Here is a 22,834-nt window from a genome sequence, read left to right on the forward strand (position 1 = left end):
ATTAGTCGTTTTGTTGCGTTGTACGCCTGCAACTGAAACAATATTGAAAACAAACTCCATCTCAGTTTAAAAAAAAAAAAAACACCTAATTATTTATACGTAATCCTTGTGCACACAGAGCTGTAGCTGTGTGGCCTGGGGTAAATCACATCATCTCTGCAGGCTTGTTTGCAGGTCTATAAAACCCATGTCACCACACAGGTTGTGGTGGCAGTGGAACCTGGCCAGGCCGGACCTTGTGTCTGCACTGAGCACACAGGGTTTCCCCCTCCCCTCTCACCTGTGTCTCAGACTCCCCAGGCTCATCCATCAGCCTGCTCTGTGCAAACCCAGAAATGAGCTCCAAGGAACTGGGCCTGAGAGTACAGAACACAGGTTGCGGGGGCGGTGCTGAGCTCCACTTGGCCTTGCCCTGAGGGTCACTCTGCCCCCTCCAGCCAGCACCCCAGGACTTGCTTTCCGAGGGACCCCAACTCCCCAGCAACCATTTCCCCCTTGGGGTCTGACTTCTGTCCCCCGACCCCACTGGGGCTGCACCTTCACAGCTCAGCAGAAGCCTCTCAAGGCCTCCATCCTAAGTCTGTCTGAGTCTAGAGCCTCAGGCAGGGGTAGGCCTGGGGACCTGACAAGGGTTGATGAAATTAAAAATCTTGCTTCTCTGCTGGTCGCCAGGTGATTGGACTCCACAGGGATTGTAGGGAGACAAACCACGGTGGTGGTTTCATAGCCTGGACCCTTTAAACAGGTACGTAGTACACAGTATGTCAATCAGTTCAGTTCAGTCGCTCAGTCGTGTCCGACTCTGCGACCCCATGAATCACAGCACACCAGGCCTCCCTGTCCATCACCAACTCCCAGAGTTCACTCAAACTCATGCCCATCGATGTATGTTAATAGATCTCTACAAAGTTGTCCAAAGGAAATCAAGTAATAGGGCAGCTGACCTCGTGATGTCCTGTGAAATACACAGCATCACTTGGAAGGTGCTCTTGCCGAAACGTTTCACCTGAATCAAACTGAGCCTTCAGACCTCACTCCCTGTCTACAGGAAGTGCAGGGAATAAAAAAAGTCATGCTGAGACACCACCAAGAAACTGCCAGACGAATAGAAAGTGTGGAATATTCAATATCATTTTAAAACAAAACCAGCTAGGGCAATGTTCTCAATTGAAAGAGGTGACATCACCTCATGCGTTGTGAAACTTCAGTGAACCCTGGTTTGAGAAAAGCAACTGTGAAAACACTTGGGGCACGATTTGGGGAATTTGAACAGGAACTGAACATTAGGGGGTTCTTGTTCATTTTCTTCTGTGTAATAAAGGCATTATGAAAAAATAAATTAACAAAGGCGTAATGTTCAGGTAAGCCAAACTTCTTCTTAGGAGGTGCTTGTTGAAATATTTGGGGACAAACATCATATCTACAGTTTTTCAGTGTTTCCAAGACACACAGCCATGTGCAATGACACCAGAGATGCAAACATGAGGAGGTGCCAGCAAAGGCTGAACTTCATTCTTTTCCAAAATGGCTTTGGAGAGTCTCAGGCCTTTGAGTTTCCACACAAAGTTTAGAATCGGCTTGTCAATTTCCACGAAACAAGCCAGTAGGATTTTTTTTTAAGGTTCTTATTTATTTACTTTTCTGGCCATGAGACATGCAGGATGTTAGTTCCAGGGATCGAACCCCCTTCCTCTGCAGGAGAAGCACAGGATCTTAACCACTGGACCACCAGGGAAGTCCTCAGCCCAATAAGATTTTCACTGAGAAATACTCTTCAAATGAATTTATACTCTCCTGCCCTCTCGTTGAGCACGCTGCCCTCCAGCACATTGCTGACAATCACTTCCACAGAGTTCTATACCCTTACCACCCCTCAGCTTCATGGGAATCCCTTCTGATTCTTCTGATTCATCTTGCCCAACATGACTTCGGTTCCACCATCTATATCCCTCTCCACTCTTCCTTCAAATTTCAAGGTTCCTTTTTAAAGCCATAAATTTGATCATTATTCCTGGAAGTGGGGACTCCCTGCACGGGGAATCCCAATCCAAGATGACAGAACATTTAATTCCTTTCCCGAGCTCACCACATGCCCCACCCCTGCTCCCTGGGCTCTGCCCTGACTTTCTCTGACCTCAGGCAGGGATGGGCTCTCTGAGAGCCTCAGTTTACTTAACATTAAGTGGAAAGATTAGACTAAATCTGTCACTGTGGCAATGGTTTAATTTGGTTTTGTAATCACCAAAACTAATTCAAGATTCTGATGAAATCTATCCAGGGAAAAGTACGCTCACAAATAAACATTTTGCAAATCATCTCCAAGAGTTTACAAACTTTGCAGAGCCTACCCACAGTCTTCATGCTAGCAAAGTAATGCTCAAAATTCTCCAAGCTAGGTAGTCTTCAACAGAACATGAACCAAGAACTTTCAGATGTTCAACCTGGATTTAGAAAAGACAGAGAAACCAGAGATCAAACTGCCAACATTCGTTGGATCATAGAAAAACCAAGAAAATTCCAGAAAAACGTCTACTTCTTCTTCATTGACTACGCTAAAGCCTTTGACTGTATGGATCACAACAAACCGGAAAATTCCTCAAGAGATGGGCATACCAGACCACCTTACATGCCTCCTGAGAAAGCTGTATGCAGGACAAGAAGTAACAGTTAGCACCAGACATGGAACAAAGGACTGGTTCCAAATTGGGAAAGGAGTTCGTCAAGGCTGTATATTGTCACCCTGCTTATTTAACTTATATCAGAGTATATCAGGCAAAATGCCAGGTTGGATGAAGCTCAAGCTAGAATCAAGATTGCTGGGAGAAATATCAATAACCTCAGATATGCAGATGACACCACCCTTATGGCAGAAACTGAAGAAGAACTAAAGAGCATTTTGATGAAAGTAAAAGAGCAGAGTGAAAAGGCTGGCTAAAAACTCAGCTTTCAGAAAACAAAGATCATGGCATCTAGTCCCATCACTTCATGGCAAATAGATGGGGAAACAATGGAAACAGTGAGAGACTTTATTTTCTTTGGGCTCCAAATCACTGAGGATGGTGACTGCAGCCATGAAATTAAAAGACGCTTGCTCCTTGGAAGAAAAGCTATGAACAACCTAGACAGCATATTAAAAAGCAGATACATTACTCTGCCAAGAAAGATCCGTCTAGTCAAAGCTATGGCTTTTCCAGCAGTCATGTATGGATGTGAGAGTTGGACTATAAAGAAAGCTGAGCGCCAAAGAATGAATGCTTTAGAACTGTGGTGTTGGAGAAGACTCTTGAGAGTCCCTTGGACTGCAAGGAGATCAGACCAGTCCATCCTAAAGGAAATCAGTCCTGAACATTCATTGGAAGGACTGATGCTGAAGCTGAAACTCCAATACTTTGGCCACCTGATGTGAAGAACAAACTCATTGGAAAAGACCCTGATGCTGGGAAAGATTGAAGGCAGGAGGAGAAGGGGACAACAGAGGGTGAGATGGTTGGACAGCATCACCGACTTGATGCACATGAGTTTGAGCGAGCTCCAGGGGTTGGTGATGGACAGGGAGCCTGGTGTGCTGTGGTCCACGGGGTCGCAAAGAGTCGGACACGACTGAGCAACTGAACAACAACCAGGAACGGTTCTGACATTCCTCGCCACATTCTGGTGAGCAGGATTCTAGAAACTCCCTGAGCTAAGAAGATGAGCGATTTAGGCTAGGGAGCCCCATGCATCTGTTCATTTGCCTCTCAGAATGGAAAGCTAATTATCTCGAGAATTTGACAGGCCTCTCCTCTCATGCAATCTTTCTCCATCTTTCAATTTGTTTCATAAAATGTGACCAATATATTTAGCAATTTGCTACTGCTTTGGTGGCTCAGATGGTAAAGAATTTGCCCGCAATGTGGGAGACCTGGGTTCAATCCCTGGATCAGGAAGATCCCCTGGAGAAGGAAACGGCAATCCACTCCAGTATTCTTGCCTGGAGAATTCCACGGACAGAGGAGCCTGGTGGGCTACAGTCCATGGGGTCTCAAAGAGTCCGACATGACTGAGCAAGTAACACTTTCACTTTCACTTCAAATTTAGTTGGAGTTGTTGTGCTGAATTTAAACAGCTAAGTTGTAAAAAATTAATTTTTAAATCTTTTTCTATCAGAACAATTAAATTGGGTCAAGTGGGAAGTGTATGGAAACATCATCGTAAACTCTTTAAAAAGTACAACTTTTTCTAGCTGTATCACTGAAACCCATCCACAGGAAAATCACTCATTTAGACTTTAGACTCAGGGAACCATTTGGTAACACAGACCTAAGCAATAAAAGAACCATTTTTCCTGCAAAGGTGGATTTATTCAGGAATAGCAAAGGAAATAGAATTCAGAAGAAGCAAGCTATATAGCAAAAAGCCATGGGCAAATCCAGAGAGGAAATGAAACATTTACAAAGAAAAAGGAGGAAGTTGGGACAGGTTGTTTTGAATGAAAGTCTTTTGGAGAAAAGTGAGAGTTCAAGGTCTCCCTGGCTGGATTCTGTTGGCTGAGTTGCAGTTTCTTTTGTTTATGTATGTATTTATTTATTGTTGACTGTGCTGGGTCTTTGTTGCCGCGTGGGCTTTTCTTTGTTTGGGGTGAGCGGGGAGCTTCTCTTCACTGCAGTGTGCAGGCTTCTCATTGCGGGGGCTTGTCTTGTGGTGCACGGGCTCTGGACCAGGCAGGCTTCAGTACTTGTTGCACGTGGGCTCCCAAGCTCTAGAACACAAGCTCAGTAGTTGTGGCACACAGGCTCAGCTACTCCGAGGCACGCAGGATCTCCCTGGATCAAGGATCGAACCCACGTTCCCTGTCCTGGCAGGTGGATTCTTTACCGCTGAGCCTCCAGGGAAGCCCCAGGTGATTTCTTGTAGGGGACACAATGCACATCTTCTCCTGTGTGGGCTGTGATAGATAATTCTTTTCTGTAAGTGACCTGGAGGACACGACTGAAATGACTTAGCACAGCACACAACACACGACGGAGACACAGGTAGAGAACAGGCTTGTGGACACAGCGGGGTCGGGGGGAAGGCCAGAAGAATCAAGAGAGTAGCATTGTATCATACACACTACCGTATGCAAAACAGATAGCTGGTGGGAAGTTGCTGTATAACACAGGGAGCTCAGTCTGGTGTCTGCGACCACTGAGAGGGGTGGGAGGGAACCTCGGATGTCTACCTATGGCTAATCCACCCTGCTGTATGGCAGAAACCAACACGACACTGTAAATCCTCCAATTAAAAATAATTTTTGTAAAGTGCTGTCCTCACATTATTTTGACCACTTACTCCTGATCATCGTCACGGTGAAACGATGGCCTCAGTTTCTTCCTGGCTGTTGATCAGTCCTTTCTCAGCTCCTGGCCGTTCCAGCCTCTCCACGGACAGCTCATGGCAACCCAGAAAGGGCTGAACAACCCCAAGTCCGGTCTTTCATAGCCTAACCTTATCAATGACATCCTTTTTTTTTTTTTTTGTCTCATCCTATTTATATTCTGTTGTTGAGAACAGGTCACTGGGCCCAGCACACATTCAAGGCTGGGGGTGGGGGGGGGGGGGGTGCGGAGGCACAGCGGGAGGTGGGATAGGGTGGGGATATGGGGGCAACTCCGAAGCTGCCTGCTACAGACATCAATTTTAGTGATTATATCCTCTATATTTATTTACACTTAGGATGAAAATTTTCCGGAGTCATATTAAAAAATGTATGGGAGGATGGATAGTATTCCAAAATTCTTAAATAAACAAGTAAAAGGTTTGGAACCCACGGAGCTCGAGGCCTAAAGCAATTGGGTCCTGTGGCCAGCGGGGGCTCAGGAGGTCACCAGGGGTCCGCCAGCAGCAGGCAAAGGGCCAGTGCTTTGGACCAGGAGAAGATCCACCGCCTCAGACCTGGAGGTCCATCTACAGTCGGTGGGATCTGGGTGGGGGTTGTCCGAGGCCTGCAGAGGCGTTCAGGGTTGTCAGGAAAGGGAATGTGGACGACGGTTGTCTCAGGATGAAGGAAGGACGAGGTCTGCGGACTCTCAGAAGATTTGGAGCGGGTCTCTGGCAAAAGCCGGGGCTCAACGCAGCGCTGCGGGCACAGGAGGCCGAGGGCCCCCACCTCCTCTGGGATCCCCTCGCAGTCGGAGCGCGGAGCGGTCCCGGCCTCGAGAAGGGGGAGGAAAAGCCAGGAAAGCAATCCAGGGAGAAGGTGCGGATACGAGAGGGAGCTGAGAAAACGAACTTCCTCTGACGGAGAAAATGAATAAGACGGGAGGCGAGAGCAAGGCGCAGGTATTAAAATAGTTTTACGGCCTGACGATAAGAGCGGAGATGGAATATAGGAGACGGACGAGCTGGAGCGCAGGAGACGCTGGACGAGGGTTCAGAGAGCAGGCGAGGCGGGAGGAGCGCGGGGAGGACCCAGGGAGGAGCGCGAGGAGGAGCCCGGGAGGAGCTGGGGAGGAACGCGGGGAGGAGCGCGAGGCGGAGCCCGGGAGGAGGGCGCACCTGGGACGCACGTCGGGGAGGGACGCGCGGAAGGACTGTCTCGGCCCAGCCTTCCCCTCTGCGTGGCCCGCCCCGGGCAGGGCTGGAAGCCGGAAGCAGGCGCGGGAGAACGACCCGGGACTCAGCCGAGGGGATCCCCGGGGCGCGCCCTCGCTGCGCCCCCAGCCCGGGCGCGAGCCCTCCGCGAAGGGCCAGGGCCATGGGGGCTCCGCGCCGCCGGCCGCGCGTATTCCCCGGGTCCCCGCTGGGGCCGTCGCTCCTACTCTTCCTCCTGCTCCTGCGCCCGCCGGGCCTCGGTCTCGCCTCCCCGAGGCTCTTGGACCACCCGGCGCCCGTGTGCTCCCAGGAGGTGAGATCGGACGCGTCCGGGGGGTGGAGGGGGGTGGGGTGGAGGCGGGGAGTGGCCGAGGATGCTGTCGGGCGGGCGGGCGGCCGGGGGCCCGGGCCGGAGTCGCGGGGTTTCGGGGGTTCCGAGGCTTGGGCACAAGAGCGGACCGCCCTGGGCAGGAGGCGCGGAGCGTCGGGAGTTGCGGTGCGAGCCAGGGAAGAGACGGAGTTTGCTGGGAAAGATCGCGCAGCGCGGGTTGCACAACCTGGGCAGGCGTCCCGGCGGCGCCTCCGGGGGGAGCCCCGCGCTCGGGGAAGGACTTGGGGGAGGCGCGCCGGCCGGAGGCGGGGCCTGAGGAGGGCGAGGCGGGACCGGACCGGTGCCAACCCGGGTAGTCTATCCCTCCTCCCCGCAAGCCGGCGCCCGGGGGACCCCGCGGCCGCAGCGTCTGGCGCACGAGCCCCGGGTGTGCGGGGCGGCTTCCGGGGAGAGTTGTAAGGGCACCGCGCGGACCCTCCGGACGGCGCCCCCTCCGGCCCCCACCGCCCGCGTCTGGAGTCCCGCGGGGCTGTAGGCACTGTCAGTTGCCGACTGTGCCCACAGGAAGCGACACACCCACACCCACCGCCGGGTAGTGGCCTTGGGGTGGAGGCCCGGCTTAAGGGAAAAGAGACAGACGGTGCTGGCCTGTGCTGCCCTCTTCCACCGCTCCTCTCGGTTTCCTCGGCCCTCTCCCCTTCACCTCTGACCCTAAGAAATGACGCTCCTTATCTGAGTCAGAGGATGTGGAACAACCAAAGGGGAATTTCTCCCTATCTAATGTTGCAGGAGGATTCATAAGAGGGTGAAAGGTCAGTGACTGTTTAGCAGAATCTCTTCTTTAACGTGAACGATGTTGGGAAAGGTCCTTGTGACCCCCTACTCCTGGGCAGAGCAGGGGACTCTGCTGTCTGGGACTCTGTTCATTTTTAGATGGCCTTTTGCTGGCCGCCTGCAAAATATAAGATCCTGAAACAACAAAGACACACCCGCTGATGACGGATGTTGGGGCAATTAATCACAGAAGTCAGACTGGAGCAGGAGCTTCTGTCAGCCAGGAGCGATGGAGTTCCAGTGAACAGAGAAACTCCTGCTGCCCAGGTGCCCTTCCTGCAGAGAGGGCACTTAGGCAGCCCTCCAAGAAAGAGTCTAGACCGTTCCAGGAGGGGGAAAACACTGAGCCAAGGCAAGAGGGTGGGCAGGATGAAGAGTGGCGGATCTATTTGGCAGGAAAGTGGGAGAAGCAGCTGCAAATGAGGGAGGGTCTCTGCTGAGCTGGGCTGAAAGGGCTTGACCTCAGTTGCTCACCCGGAGCAGGGGCTTGGCTTGATGGGCGGGGAGCAGGGGCTGGAGAGGGACCCTGGGCAGTTTGTCTACACCTGCCAGGCTCTGCCTTCCCTCTGCCTCCTGTATGCCTGGCCAGAGAACAAGGCCCCCTGCCAGCTGGCTCCCCTGAAAAGAGAGGGGTGAGGCCCCCCAGATTTCTGTCCCTCCACCGGCGCTTCCATGGATGGAGCGCCACTTAGTGACTTGACCTCAGAGGACCTGGCCTCGCATCCTGACTTCACCACCTACAGCCCAGGGCCACAAGCACAGGCCGTGGGGGCTGACAGATGTTTGCGGACTGAAAAGAGGAAGGGGAGGGTGAGCAGGTGAATGACAGGCAGCTCTGCCCAAGAGGTAGCAACGGGCGGACAGACCAACAGCTGGTGCCAGCTGCTCAGAGTTAGCCAGGGAGCTGGTGCTCCTTAGCAAGAGAAGCCCGCCCACCACAACCTGAGGGTAGCCCCCGCTCGCTGCGACTGGAGAAAGCCAGTGCAGAGCAACAAAGACCCAGCTCAGCCAAGAAGAAATAAATAAAAGTTTTTAAAATATGCATTTTTTTTTAAGTGGTGAGGTGGTGATGGTACCTACCTCATAGGGCTTTTGTAGATTCAATGAGATTTCCATACAAAGTGCTACCAAAAAAAAAAAAACAAAGTGCTACCGATGCCTGGCCCAGGAGAGCTCAGGGAACACTGGCCACTACCACCTAACACTGTCTTCAACATTGTGGGCGTCTTCTCCTGGGCTTCTGCAGAACGTCCAACGTAGTTTTGTTCATAAGCTCATAAACAGTGTTCTGGTCCTATTGTTGTTGGTCCATCGTTCAGTCCTGTCTGACTCTCTGCAACCCCACGGACTGCAGCACGTCAGGCTTCCCTATCCTCCACTATCTCCCAGAGCTTGCTCAAACTCATTTTCACGGAGTCGGTGAGGCCATCCAACCATCTCATCCTCTGTCATCCCCTTCTCCTCCTGCCTTCACTCTTTCCCAGCGTTAGGGTTTTTTCCGATGAGTCGGCCCTTCACATCAGGTGGCCAAAGTATTGGAGTTTCAGCTTCAGCATCAGTCCTGCCAATGAATGTTCAGGACTGATTTCCTTTAGAATGGACTGGTTGGATCTCTTTGCTGTCCAAGGGACTCTCAAGCGTCTTCACCACCACAGTTCAAAAGCATCAATTCTTCGGCGCTCAGCTTTCTTTATGGTCCAGCTCTCACATCCATACATGACTACTGGAAAAACCATAGCCTTGACTATACCTTTGTTGGAAAAGTAATGTCTCTGCTTTTTAATATGCTATCTACGTTGGTCATGGTCATTTCATGGCTGCAGTCACCATCTGCAGTGATTTTAGAGCCCGAGAAAATAAAGTCTCTCACTGTTTCCATTGTTTCCCTACATATTTGCCATGAAGTGATGGGACCAGATGCCATGATCTTAGTTTTCTGAATGTTGAGTTTTAAGCCAACTTTTTCACTATGCTCTTTCACTTTCATCAAGAGGCTCTTTAGTTCTTCTTCGCATTCTGCCATAAGGGTGGTGTCATCTGTGTTCCTGACGTTATTAATATTTCTCCCAGCAATCTTGATTCCAGCTGTGCTTCATCCAGCCCAACATTTCCCATGATGTATTCTGCATATAAGTTAAATAAGCAGGGTGACAGTATACAGCCTTGACATACTCTTTTCCCGATTTGAAACCAGTCTGTTGTTCCATGTCCAGTTCTAACTGTTGCTTCCTGACCTGCATACAGATTTCTCAGAAGGTAGGTAAGGTGATCCGATATTCCCATCTCTTTCAGAATTTTCCACAGTTTGTTGTGAGCCACACAGAAAGGCTTTGGTGTAGTCAATAAAGCAGAAGTAGATGTTTTGCTGGAACTCTTTTGCTTTTTCTGTGATCCAGGGGATGTTGGCAATTTGATCTCTGGTTCCTCTGCCTTTTCTAAATCCAGCTTGAACATCCGAAAGTTCATGGTTCACGTACTGTTGAAACCTGGCTTGGAGAATTTTGAGCATTACTTTGCTAGCATGTGAGATGAGTGCAATTGGAAATATAGTTAATCATATCATTTCTCTTGAATTGACCCTCTAAATATTCACATATTATTTCTCCTATTTCTGCTTAATATTGTTCTACTTTTGGAGAAATTTCCTGAATTTTATAGCCTAGTTTTTCTATGGATTTTTATTTTCAAGCATTTTTTAATTAAATTTATTTATTTTTAACTGAAGGATAATTGCTTTACAATCTTGTGTTGGTTTCTGCCAAATATCAACATGAGTCAGCCACTGGTATACATATGTCCCCTCCCTCTTGAAACTCTCTCCCACCTTCCTCCCCTTCAAGGTTCATTTTTATTTGTTTGCTCATTTTTCCATAGTACTCGGTCCCTGTCATATGGATACAGTGTCCTCTCATTTCTTTGAGACCGTTGTAATCTTGTTTTAATTTGTTCTGCTCCCGCCATCATCTTATTTCCTCCAAGAGCATTCTTGTAAGTTGCAGATTTTTTTTAACCTATTTTCATACAAATCTGGTACTCTTTGGTTGTCTGAGAATATTCAAGCCTAAGGTTCTAAAAGCTCATGGGATGCCCTGTGGAGCAGGCTGTGTGGATCAATCGCTGGACTTACCATAGGGGTCAGGCTGGTGGTGACCCTGGCCTCTCAGATGTGGAAATCTGGAGGTCTTGTCTCTGGGCTTGGCTGCCAGCATCCTGAGCTCAGGGCAGGAAATGAGGCTCAGATGACGCCCAGCTCATCTGAGAAAATGGCCGTTCCTTTTTGCCATTGCGCCCACTTCTTACCCTGCATCTCCTCAGTTGTCAGGAGAGCAAAGTACGGGGGGAATATGGTCCCCCCAGGAATGGCCCCAAAAGTGAGAGGGACGGCGCATGCATTTCATTCCTGAGTGTGAGCCCGGGGACACCGGAGCCCAGCTGGAGGATCTGAGTTCTTTCTCAGCTGTAATTGCCTGCTTCTCTTTTCCGCAGGGACTGAACTGCACAGTCAAGAACAGTAAGTCACCAGTTTTTTCTCTTCTCTAGTTGCCCTGATGCGGTGCCGACCCCATACTGAGTTGATGAGGGACCCAGTCCTCAGCGAGAGGACCCCTGAGACTCAGGGCCACACCTGTCATCAGGGTTTTGGAAGAATTCTCTGGGGCGCCGCAGTACGACCTGGCTCTGCAGTATGACCCTTTAGCCAGAGCTGTCACCCTGCAGTGGGCGATATCTGGGGTGGGATCTTGTTTTGTGTTTTAATTCAAGGAGGAGGCACACCGTTCAAGAGTCCATGCTCATTAGGGACCCAACACATAAAAACAGAGCAACTCTTATGGCTGCCCCGAGTCTCCTGCCCACTTCCAACCACTACTTCATCTCAAAGCCACAGGCGTGCTTTGTCACCTATCCTGTAATGTCAGGGCTTCGCCATGATCCCCAAAGGGCATCAGGAGAACTGCGAGCCCAGCTTTGGTCTTGGGGTCACGGCCTGACCCTGAAGGCTCCTGGACCCCGCCAGCCATCCTCTTTGGGCTGCCTCTCTGTCCCTTAGAGCCCGCAAGCCTCTGATTTCTGCCTCTCCTGCTCCCAGGTACCTGCCTGGACGACAGCTGGATCCACCCTCGGAACCTCACCCCCTCGTCCCCCAAAAACGTGCAGACCCAGCTGCGCTTCGCCCGCACGCGGCAAGGACACTTGCTCCCCGTGGTTCACATCGAGTGGACGCTGCAGACAGATGGTGAGTGGGTGTTCGGGGTGCTGCCCGCCTCTGGGCGGGTCCACAGCCTGGGCCTTCTAGTCCTCCCACCAGACTCAGAATTGAGCTCCCGGCCCTATGCTCAGACCCGAGGGCCAGTTCAGGGAAAGGACCCATCAGTTCAGGCGGTGAGTCCTTTTTCAGAGTTCTAGATGTTAACCCATCATCCTCCACGGAAGGCCTTTCTTCAGCCCCAAATCTTCACACCCTGGCAAACACGTCTGCTCATGAACCATCTGACTGCAGGCTGTCCCTTCTGACAGCACCCCCCACACCCCAGCCTCTCGGGGGTGGAGCCATGTGCACCCCTGGGAAGACTGGGTGACGATGGTGCCCAGGCCTGTGGCTGGCCGGGTGAGTCCCTTGCTGAGGCTCATGCTACGTCCTCAAGGTCGAGGACCCCCTCTGACACCCACAGTCAGTGTTCCCAGCAGCCTAGCCACGAATTTGCAAAGCTTTCACTTTTGGCCCCGGGGTAAAGCATCATCTTCGTCCCTGTCCATCGAGGGGTAGCTGTCCAGAGGCAGCAGCTAACCCAGCCCAGAGGGAGCTGGAAGGAGCAGGAAGCAGGGGTAGGTTAGACGGCACGCATAGCAGACAGGAAATGACCCCCCTGCCCCCCAGTGGCTAGCCATCCTTGGCCTCACCTGTGCTCCTCTCTTCCCTTGACCTCCAGCCAGCGTCCTCTACCTGGAGGGGGCAGAGCTGTCCATCCTGCAGTTGAACACCAACGAGCGTCTGTGTGTCAGGTTTGAGTTTCTGACCACACTGAGGCATCATCACAAGCGGGTAAGAGGCCCACCAGGGTGGGCGGTGGTGACTGTGGGGAGTGGTGTGCGCACACACACGCACATGCACACACACGCATGCACCCCGCTCTTCCTCCCAACCTCACGTCTCTGCTCATTGTTGGGAAGGCGGTTCGCTGTTGGGAAGGCGGCTTCCTTGGCTGGCGCCTGCTGCCAGCCAGGGTTTCCTCCAGGAGGAGGGGCTCTCCCCAGCGCTGAGCAGCCATGGGTTCCAGGGCAGTTTCTGTTCCTTCTGTTGCTTGCAGCCAGAATGGGTTCGTGTTTAGTTTGGTCAAAGCGGTGATTCCCAGTGTGTAGTCCCAAGCCTGGCAGCAATACCAGGGGATTGCTAGAAATGCAGGCTCCAGGTTCCCCAGACCTCCTGAACCAGAGGCTGGAGTGTTCAAACAGCAGCAGTTGGTGGTGACAAGCCGTCCAGTTGATCCTGATGCAGGCTCGTCTCAATTCTGCCGGTTTACATCTGAAAAGTGGCCACAGGCAGAGCTCCCAGTAACACAAGCAGCAAAGACAGATCCCCTGTCTTGTGTTTAGTGAGGACGGGACCCCCAAACTACTGCCGGGAGGACGGGGAGGACCAGGGACCCCAAGCGGTCCACCAGGGGAGCTGGAGTCAGTGCGTCTCATCTCCATCGGCCAAAAAATGTTTGAGCAACAACAACGCTGTGAGGCCCAGGGGTGGACGGGGGACCTCGTAGCCTCCCACTGGACTTTCGTGCTCCAGAGACCCTGCTTTCCCTTCCACGGGGCAGAGCCACGGAACAAGTGGTCTTCAGCTTCTCCTGGGTCCCAGCGACCTGCAGCCCTGGAGTTGGAGAGGGCTGATGGGGGAGGGGTACCTTCCACCTCCCCCACATTCTCTTGCCTTTGGCCCTGCTGTCTCCTAATGAGGCCAGAGTCAGGTGTTTTGAAACAGCCAGGAAGACCAGAAGAAACACAGAACAGGGACACAATGCCTCTGACTTGGGAGCTTGCGGCATGGTTGTTCTCTCCCTGTGTTGATGAATCCTTCAGGGACAGGTGGGGAGGTCTTTGGGCTCAGGTAAGAGCTGTGACCATTTGACCTCCCCTCCTCCTGTCCCCTAGTGGCGATTTGCCTTCAGCCACTTCGTGGTAGAACCCAGAGAGGAGTACGAGGTGACCGTCCACCACCTGCCTAAGCCCATCCCTGACGGGGACCCAAACCACCAATCCAGAAACTTCCTGGTGCCCGGTAAGAACACCACCCCTCAGCATGCCCTTCACCCCTGGCTCTGTGGTCAGCCTGTGGAACCCACGGGACAAACAGGTGCAGGGCCGGGGCTCCTGGGTGAGGGACTGCAGCCTCCACTCCCTAAGGCGGAGTCCATTCTCTGCGGCACCAACTTGGTGTTGGCCCAAGACCCCGGGAGTTCTACAGGAACCAAGTCCTTCATCTGGCATTTCCTGCCCAGAAAGTGTTGGGAAGACAGGCTTGTCCCCAGAGAGCCGTGGCCTCACTCCCTACCCCATCCCAGCCCCAGCTCCTCACTCTTTCATGCCCCACCTGTATGTATTTGGCACCAGCCCCTCTTCCCCTTCTCCCTCGTCCTGGGATGCTTGCCAGGCTCATCTTCCAAAACAGCATTTGATGCATCTGCACCTTTGGGTGCATCTCTGTCCTCCCCGGAGTCTCTGCCATGGTCCGCCTTTCTCGTTGTCCGGAGCCAAGAGCACCTGAATGCCTAGCCCCTGGAGGGCAGGGCCTGGGCCTTACACCCACCTGGACAGCCTCCAGACGCTTGTGAATGGCCCAGCGTGTGGAAGGCAATTGGGAAATGCTTGCTGAGGCCATCCACATCGCCGGAGCACCCCTTGCACACACAAAACATGCACACACATGCACCCATGCACACACACAGATGTGCACGTGCATGCAAATTCACTCATGTACACACATGCACAGAGACATGTGCGCACATGTACACACACATGTGCGTGCATGGTCTGCTCACCCAGCTTTGTTTCCCCTTTTATGTCACTCCCCATCTCTGGCATGCCAGCATCTTGACATAGTCGTGGCATGATATCACAGTTTCCTTCTATGGTCCCTCTAGCTGGAATAGCATCCCTGGAAGGCAGGGACTTCATCTCACTCCTGCTATATTTCCCAGGCCTCACACAGCACCTGGCACATACTGGGGGCTCAATAAGTATTTGTCAGATAAGTGACACTCCCTGATCCACCTGCTAGCCCCCCATCCCTAAAGTGGACTGACTCAGCCCCTGTCGCTCACAATGATTCATGCCTGTCACATCTTCTTAAACCAATAATAATGCTGCAATCAAGGAAATGGGGGACCAAGAAGCCATCTCCAGGGAAGCAGTCCTCACAGGGTCCCCAGGTTGGCAGTGCCATGGAATCACCTGGGAACTTGTCAGAAATGCAGCTTCCCAGGCCCACCCCAGATGGGGCTGAACCCAAGACTCCCATGAGCATGTGTGGAAGTTGGGGAAACATCACCATTTGCCAAGGGGGACAAAGCCCATCTCCCCTCAAGGGCAGAAGCAGATCCAGGGAGGGAGCCCCCAGAGAGGGGGAACAGGAGTAGACCAGGACCCCTCAGTCCAAGAACAAGTCTGGGGAGGGGGCTTCTGCCTGGATCTGGAAGTTTCTGGAGGGATGAGTGGTGAGGTGGCCAGGGCAGCCCCAGGCCTAGGGGCTCTCACCCCTAGCAGTGTCCATCCTGGGGCTCCTCTGAAGGGGCCACCTTTGGACAGGCTCCCAGAAAGCAGACGGTTGTTACCTCTGGCGTTGGAGGTTCTGTCAGATGAGTCTCCAAGGCAGGGGCTGATGGTTGCACTTCTTCCCGGTCCACAGACTGCGAGGACCCCAGGATGAAGAACACCACGCCATGCGTGAGCTCAGGTAACCATGGGGGCGACCGTGTGGGAGTTTTACTTGGGTCACACACATGCACACAGACACACAAGAGTGCACATACATGCACACGTGTACAAGCACGCTCGCCCCCTCCCCAACTCCTGGTCACATTGTGCCTGTGGGATAGGCAGCCTGTGGGACCCCAACATCACCGTGGAGACCCTCAAGGCCCACCAGCTACAGCTGAGCTTCACCCCGTGGAACGAGTCCACCAGTTACCAGGTCCTGCTGCATAGCTTCCCGCCCGCGGAGAACCAGAGCTGCTTCCGACATGTCATTGACCTGCCCGTGGTAACCGTCCTCCCTTCTGCTTTCCTAACCCATCAGCCTGGCTCAGAGCACCCTCTCCACCCTCGAGGGCCAGGCGCTTGGGCTGGGCTTAGAGCATGTGACCTCCCTTCCCGTGTGTGCAGAGTGAGGCTGGTGTGCACTTGGAGAGTGACTGGTGTGAGGTGGGTGTGTGGCTGGTATGTAGTTGATGTGTGACTGGTGTGTGCCTGGCATGTGGCTGGTGTGCAGTTGGAATGTGGCTGGTGTGCAGTTGGAGTGTGGCTGGTGTGTGCTTGGAGTGTGGCTGGTGTGCAGTTGAAGTGTGGCTGGTGTGCAGTTGGAGTGTGGCTGGTGTGTGCTTGGAGTGTGGCTGGTGTGTGCTTGATGTGTGGCTGGTGTGCAGTTGGAGTGTGGCTGGTGTGTGCTTGGAGTGTGGCTGCGTGTGGCTGGTATGGAGTCGCTCTTGCAGCTGACAGAAGCCCTGTCTCCGCCCCGTGCACTCCGCCCTCTGTCCTCCCCTCCCCCACATTCTCCTGGTCCTCTCTTTGCTTTGTTAATTTCGTGATTGCAAAGAGGATTTAAAGACTGTACAGTGTGGACATGAGGACAAGATGGGGGGTCACAGTAAGGCAGTAGACGGCCCCAGGGTGGGGCCGCTGCTGGACATGTGTGTCTATCCCTTGATCCCCGCTGGCCGGGGCGTCTGATGCGGTCCTGGGATGCAGTCCTGGGGACGGCTGCTCCTCCTGGAGCCAGACCTGCAGCCCCTCTCCCCAGGGAGGGGGTCTCCCGGGTGCATCCCAGCTGGGACCAGGGCCTCACCGTCCCTCCGCCCTGCAGCCCGCACAGGAAGCCGCCCAGCAGCGCTGCCACATCACAGTCACCCTGCCGGACTCCAGCTGGTGCTGCCGCCACCACGTGCAGGTGGGGAGCAGGGTGGGACGGGGTGGGCGAAGGGCATGTAGGCAGCTTGGGGGGTCACGCTCCCCCGGACCCAGCACCGCTACCGCCTGGGGATTTCCTGCCCAGCCACCAGCCTCGCCTGGGCAGGGTCCTCTGCCCCCTCCCGCTGATGGGCCACCGCCCAGCAGCCATGGAGACATCCTGGAGAGGCCGGTGGGTTCTTGGTGGGCCCGTGTCCCCCAGCCTCTCCTCCCCACGCACTGCCCCACAGATCCAGCCCTTCTTCAGCAGCTGCCTCAACGACTGCCTCCGACACTCGGTGTCCGTGCCCTGCCCAGAGGTCTCGCACACCCCAGGTGGGACGCGTGGCTGCCAGGGGTCACGTGGAAGGAGGGTGGGCGAAGGTCAGCAGCCCAAACTGTACCGTGTCCTGGTCCAGGGGGGCAAGGGGCAGTTGTCCAGGCCTGTGTCGTATGGCCTTAGAGAAAGACTCCAGATTGGACTCCTCACTGACTTTCGTTAGCTGTGTGACCTTAGGAAAAGCACTGAGCCTTTCTGATCTTCAATTTCTGTGACTGGAAAACTGGGGACTCTTTATTGTCATAGTTACAGTAAACACCATGTACTGAGCGAGCAAAGTGCTCTAACATTTTAGTTCTCACAAACTCTGAGTCATAGTACTATCTGACTAGTACTGTGTACTAGGTACTACACGCTATAGCACTGTGGACTGTGCACTGTAGTATAGGTACTGTGTACTAAGTGCTAAGCTCTATGCGCTGGGCACTATGCACTATAGTACTGTGTGCTATGTACTAAGTACTGGGTGCTAGTAGCACCATAGTATAGATACTGTGTACTATATAGTACTAAGTATATTTTACTGTGCACTAAGTATTACATACTTGGTTCTGGGTACTATATACTAGGTACCAAGTGTGTACTATGTACTGTGCACTACGACTGCTGACAACTGAAAGTCTGTCCCTGTTCTCCTTACAGACACCGCTGAAGGTGAGGCTGACTCTTTCCAGGCTGAGACACCTCAAGGGCCACGGAGAGGTCCCTGCCTAGCCTGGTGTGGGGTCAGGCTACACGAGGAGACGCCCCAGGGGAGCAGCCCAGGGTGGGCAGTGGACGGTCCCCAGGGCTGGCACAGCAGAGAGGACTCCCAGGGTGGGCAGTGGGTGGGGCCCCAGGGAGTCACGCCGCTCACACCACCCTCCCGCCACAGATCACACGCCCCTGTGGGTGTCTGCGTTCATCACAGGCCTCTCCATCCTGCTGGTGGGCTCTGTCATGCTGCTGATCCTCTGCATGACCTGGCGGCTACCAGGTAAGGGCGGGGCTGCAGCCCACCTGGAATTTCCGGTCTCCCCTTCCCTCTTCCCAGACCCTTCTCCCCGCGCCAGCCCTAAGTCTGTGCGCAGGACCCCACACCCCCAGCCCTGCAGGCTGTTAATAAGCATCAGTCCCCCACCCCATGCCCGCTCTGGCCACATTCCAAGCAGGAGGGAGCATGGATCTCCGGGGTTGGGGCTAGCCTCTCGCTGCCCCTCCATGACCCTGATCTGGATGGCCGATTCATTCAGGGGAAGATTACCAAGCCGGGCGTGAGGCCTGTCGAGAGAGTCCTTCCACAGAGGGTCCCTGGGAAGGTCCAGCGTACGGGTCTTTGAGGGGGTTGGGAGGCTGTTCTTGGGCCGCACATCTGATCTTTTCCCAAAGCACCTACTCCTTGGGGCGAGGGAAAGACCTCATGGTTTTGGGGAGCAGCCCAAAGGTGGGGGTTGAAGTCAGGTGCCAAATGCCCTCCTTGGCCTCTATGTGGCTCCAGGGAATCAGCCGCACACCATGGGGTCCCTCACTGGGTCCAGGAGGGGAGGTCATTTAAGGACGTTGGTTCTCCGCATCACCTTCAGAATACAAGGATGCTGCAGAGGGTCCGGGGGCGCCACTTCCGGAAATGTCTCGGAAGGCTGGTGCCTCCTGCCCGGACAGGTCTGGGGGACGGGCTTTCCCTGAAAGGGGAGTCTGCTTGGGGGCAGCCACTCAGGTTGTAACCTCCTAGGCACCAGTCTGGGGGCCCCAGCCCAGTCAGTGGTGCCGAATACTTGTGACCCAGATGGTGGGTATGTTGGATGAGCTGGGCACTTAACCCACAAACCCATTTCACAGAGGAAGAAACCGAGCTTCAGAGACATCGGCACCTCCCCCAGGTCACACAGCGGTCGTGGGAGACGCAGTCTCCCCGCCAAGGCCCTGAACAGCTTGGAGGTGCTCCTTGGCACCTCCCACGGTCGGGAGACGGTCTTGTAAAACCTGTGCCGCCTGCACGGACACTTCTGGAGCAGTCCTTCTGGCCTTTCCTTTGCTTTCAGGGTTCCGTCAAGGAAAACATGAAGATGGCACCAAAGACACAGGTGGGCACTCCTGGTTTGGGCGGCCTGACTTTAGGGGGAGGCTGTTCACATTGGCCTGGAGGAGCTCCCAGGTCAGTTCCTGTTCCTCAGGAGACGTCACCTGCCGGGGACCCACCTCCAGCCGCGAACGGAGGGACCTCAGATAGCAGGGGGACTGGGCTCACAGCTAATCCCTGAACAAGAAGGGAAGGTCAGGGCCCCTGGAGAGCAGCTGTGTCCATGCCAGAGATAGGCCTTGGTGTCTTGAAGAAAAGATAATTCTAACTAACGTGCAGACTGCAGGCCAGGTAGGAAAGTGAGAGACATTCTTTTCCTTGAAGGCACAGGCTATTTTGCAGGCAGCCAGTGTGGGCAGCCTTGGGCATCTTCTGGGGTCTCAGCTGCATTTCTTGGGCTCGGGAGCCAAACTCAGCCTGTTTAATGTCCCTCACCAGCCGGCCAGGCCTGTGATGTGTGGTCAGCACTGAAATGCCTGAAACCACACCCTGGTTTCCTTGTTTCCCCCAGAGATCATGCCCACCGCCACCAGCCTGAGCCCCCCGCCCCTGAAGCCCAGGAAGGTCTGGATCGTCTACTCCGCAGACCACCCCCTCTACGTGGACGTGGTCCTCAAGTTCGCCCAGTTCCTGCTCACCGTGTGTGGCACCGAAGTGGCCCTGGACCTGCTGGAGGAGCAGGCCATCTCGGAGGTAGGGGTCATGACCTGGGTGGGGCGCCAGAAGCAGGAAGTGGAGGACAGCAACTCCAAGATCGTCGTCCTGTGCTCCCGAGGCACGCGGGCCAAGTGGCAGGCCATGCTTGGCTGGGAGGAGGCCGCCGCCGTGCAGCTCCGCTGTGACAGCGGGCAGCCGGCAGGGGACCTGTTCACGGCGGCCATGAACATGATCCTGCCGGACTTCAAGAGGCCGGCCTGCTTCGGCACCTACATCGTCTGCTACTTCAGCGACATCAGCTGCGAGGCGGATGTGCCCGACCTGTTCAACATCACCTCCCGCTATGAGCTCATGGACCGGTTCGAGGAGGTCTACTTCCGCATCCAGGACCTGGAGATGTTCGGGCCGGGCCGCATGCACCGCGTGGGGGCGCTCGCGGCCCAGAACTGCCTGCAGAGCCCCGGCGGCCGGCAGCTCCGCGAGGCCGTGCAGCGCTTCCGCCGCTGGCAGGCCCAGCACCCAGACTGGTTCGAACTGGAGAACCTCCGCTCGACGGACGGCCGGGACCTCCCGTCCCTGGACGAGGAGGCCTTCGAGGAGGAGCCGCTGCCCGGAGGAGGGATCGTCCGGCAGGAGCCGCTGATGCGGGAGCCCACCTCCCGGGACCACCTGCTGGTGGAGCTGCTCCTCGCCGGGGAAGGAGGGAGCGGCCTGGCGCGGATGGAGCCCCAACCCCGGCCCCCCGGGCAGCCGGCAGCTTCAACGCTCCAGACCATGGTGGTCCCGGTGGACAGGGCCCCTCGGGCTCAGGTAGTGGAGCCCGTCCCACAGGAGGTGGGGAGCGGCGCTGGCCGGCTGGCCCTGGTGGAGGGAGAAGAGGCCTGCCCGCTGCTGGGGGGCCAGGGTCCCCGGCGGAACAGCGTCCTCTTCCTCCCCGTGGGGCGGCTACCGCCCCGCCAGCGGAACCCGAGCCTCCAGGACGTGCTCACGCCCCCAGAGGAGGAGCAGCGGCGGTCTGTGCAGTCGGACCAGGGCTACATCTCCAGGAGCTCCCCGCAGCCCCCCGACGACGACGACAACGGCGGGGAGGGGGTCGGGGAGGAGGACGGGGGGCAGCCGCTGTCCCCTCAGGGCCTGGAGAGCCTGCGCAGCCTCCAGCTGCTGCTCTTTTTCCAGGAGCTTAGCAAGAACCCCGGCCTTGAGCCCGAGGGGCCGCCGTGCGGGACCATCCCCCAGCCAGGGCGGTGATTGAGTACGTGTGTGCGTGTGCGCACGTGTGGGCTTGCATGCATGAGGCCGCACCTTTAAAGGTAGCCAGTTTGACTGTGGGAGAAGGAAATGGCAACCCACTCCAGTATTCTTGCCTGGAGAATCCCAGGGACAGAGGAGCCTGGTGGACTGCCATCTATGGGGTCACACAGAGTCGGACATGACTGAAGCGACTTACCAGCAGAAGCTTGACTGTGTCCCCTTAGCTTTTCTTCGGGTGCCCGTGTGGTCACCTTCCATACCCCATGGCCCATTCCCAGGAGCTAAAGGACAGACCGTCTGCCATTCCCTCCTTCGGCCTTTATCTTGGGTCCAGTATAGCCCTGACCACCAAGGAGCTGCTCCTCTAGTGAGAGGGTCACGGCAGCACACAGGGTGAGGGCAAGACGTGGACGCAGAAGGGGTGCCGGTGGGTGGTGGGGGGCAGGTGGAATCCTGAGTCTGGGGCAGTGTGTGACTGATCCTGCTGCAGAAGGGGAGCTTGGGGAGGCCTGGGGGCCAGGCTAAGGTTGGGGCATCAGGCCCTGATGCTGAAGGCCAGGGCTTCTTTACCAGGATGCTCTGTTCCCTGAAGAGGAGGCTGTAGATCAGACACAACGGTCATTTTCGGAGAAAGACTGGATAGAAGTGAATGAGCCCTGATGGCCTCAGCAGGGCTGGAACCCACGTGTGGCCTCGGTCAGTGGGAGAGCTTTGGCCAAGGATTCTTCCAGGGTTGCGGGCTCAGCCCCTGGGCTATAGCATCCAGGCTCAAGAAGAACAAGGAGCCCCCAGCCCTGTGCTCACTAGGGTCGCTCTAGGGTCTCTTTGCCTGCACCTGAGGCCTCCACTGTAGTTTCAAGCACCTGCAAGGAGCAGGGGGTTCTGAAAGTCAAGGAGAATCCAGATACCGCATGCACACGTGTGCGTGTGTGAAAGCAAGCTCACTGAGAAAAGAATGAATAAATGTTTTAACTCTGATTAGAGGTCCTGGCTGTCACGTTGAGTCACATGTTATAGAGGTCAGGAGGTTCCTGGCTGCAGAGGCCTTTCCGTGGTGAGGTTGTGCCTGGTACTAGCAGGCTGTTGAGGCCCAGGTCCTAGACAGTGCAAGGTCCACACCATCCCCGCTCAGCAAAGGACCAGGCGTGGGAGTGCTGCAGGCCAGCATCCATGACCCCCAACATCCCTTGGTTGACACCTGGTCCCCAGTGTGTGAGGTGTTGGGGAGAGCTTCTGGGAGGAAGGGGGTCATGGGGTGGGGTCCCATGGATGGGATAAGTGCCCATGTAGGAAACCCTACAGAACACTGTCCCCTGCTGCCATGCAAGGACACTGCAAGACTGCCATCTGAATCCAGAATCCGCCAGCACCCTGACCTTGGACTTCCAGCCCTGGCTGTTTCTGCTGTTCATAGGTTGTGCAGTCTCGAGCGTTCCATTCTAGCAGCCAAGAGAACAAGATCAGAGGAGCCGAGACCTCCCAGCCTCCAGCCTCCCCGGCGCCATCCCCCGATGACATTGGGTGGGCATCGCTGGGTGCAAATGCCCACACGGCTTTCCAGGGCGATCCCCCCACTTCCAGTCATCTCGTGCTCAGTGTGCAGAGTGTGGTTTCCATGGCTGGAGCCAGGTGGTGCCTGCGGCAGGGTGTCCCAGCC

General features: G+C 55.1%; 1 protein-coding gene across 2 annotated transcripts; it reads left to right on the forward strand.

Moving 5' to 3' along the window:
- Nucleotides 1-6,566: 6,566 nt before the first annotated feature.
- IL17RA (interleukin 17 receptor A) lies at nt 6,567-22,160 on the forward strand. 2 transcript variants are annotated; one of them, XM_055394303.2, is made up of 13 exons: nt 6,567-6,865; nt 11,204-11,228; nt 11,805-11,951; nt 12,646-12,758; nt 13,862-13,988; nt 15,615-15,662; nt 15,805-15,968; nt 16,788-16,871; nt 17,122-17,206; nt 17,853-17,912; nt 18,085-18,186; nt 19,232-19,273; nt 19,781-22,160. In XM_055394303.2, the coding sequence occupies exons 1-13, from the start codon at nt 6,716-6,718 to the stop codon at nt 21,172-21,174; spliced, it is 2,541 nt and encodes an 846-aa protein (XP_055250278.2). In that variant the 5' UTR covers nt 6,567-6,715; the 3' UTR covers nt 21,175-22,160. The 2 variants fall into 2 exon arrangements, with proteins under 2 accessions (XP_055250278.2, XP_055250279.2); XM_055394304.2 differs by having other exon boundaries at nt 17,853-17,864.
- Nucleotides 22,161-22,834: the final 674 nt, after the last annotated feature.

Source organism: Moschus berezovskii, chromosome 6, assembly GCF_049115385.1.
Source record: "Moschus berezovskii isolate FMDL1 chromosome 6, NW_MosBer_1.0, whole genome shotgun sequence".
In the NCBI taxonomy this organism is placed as follows: domain Eukaryota; kingdom Metazoa; phylum Chordata; class Mammalia; order Artiodactyla; family Moschidae; genus Moschus; species Moschus berezovskii.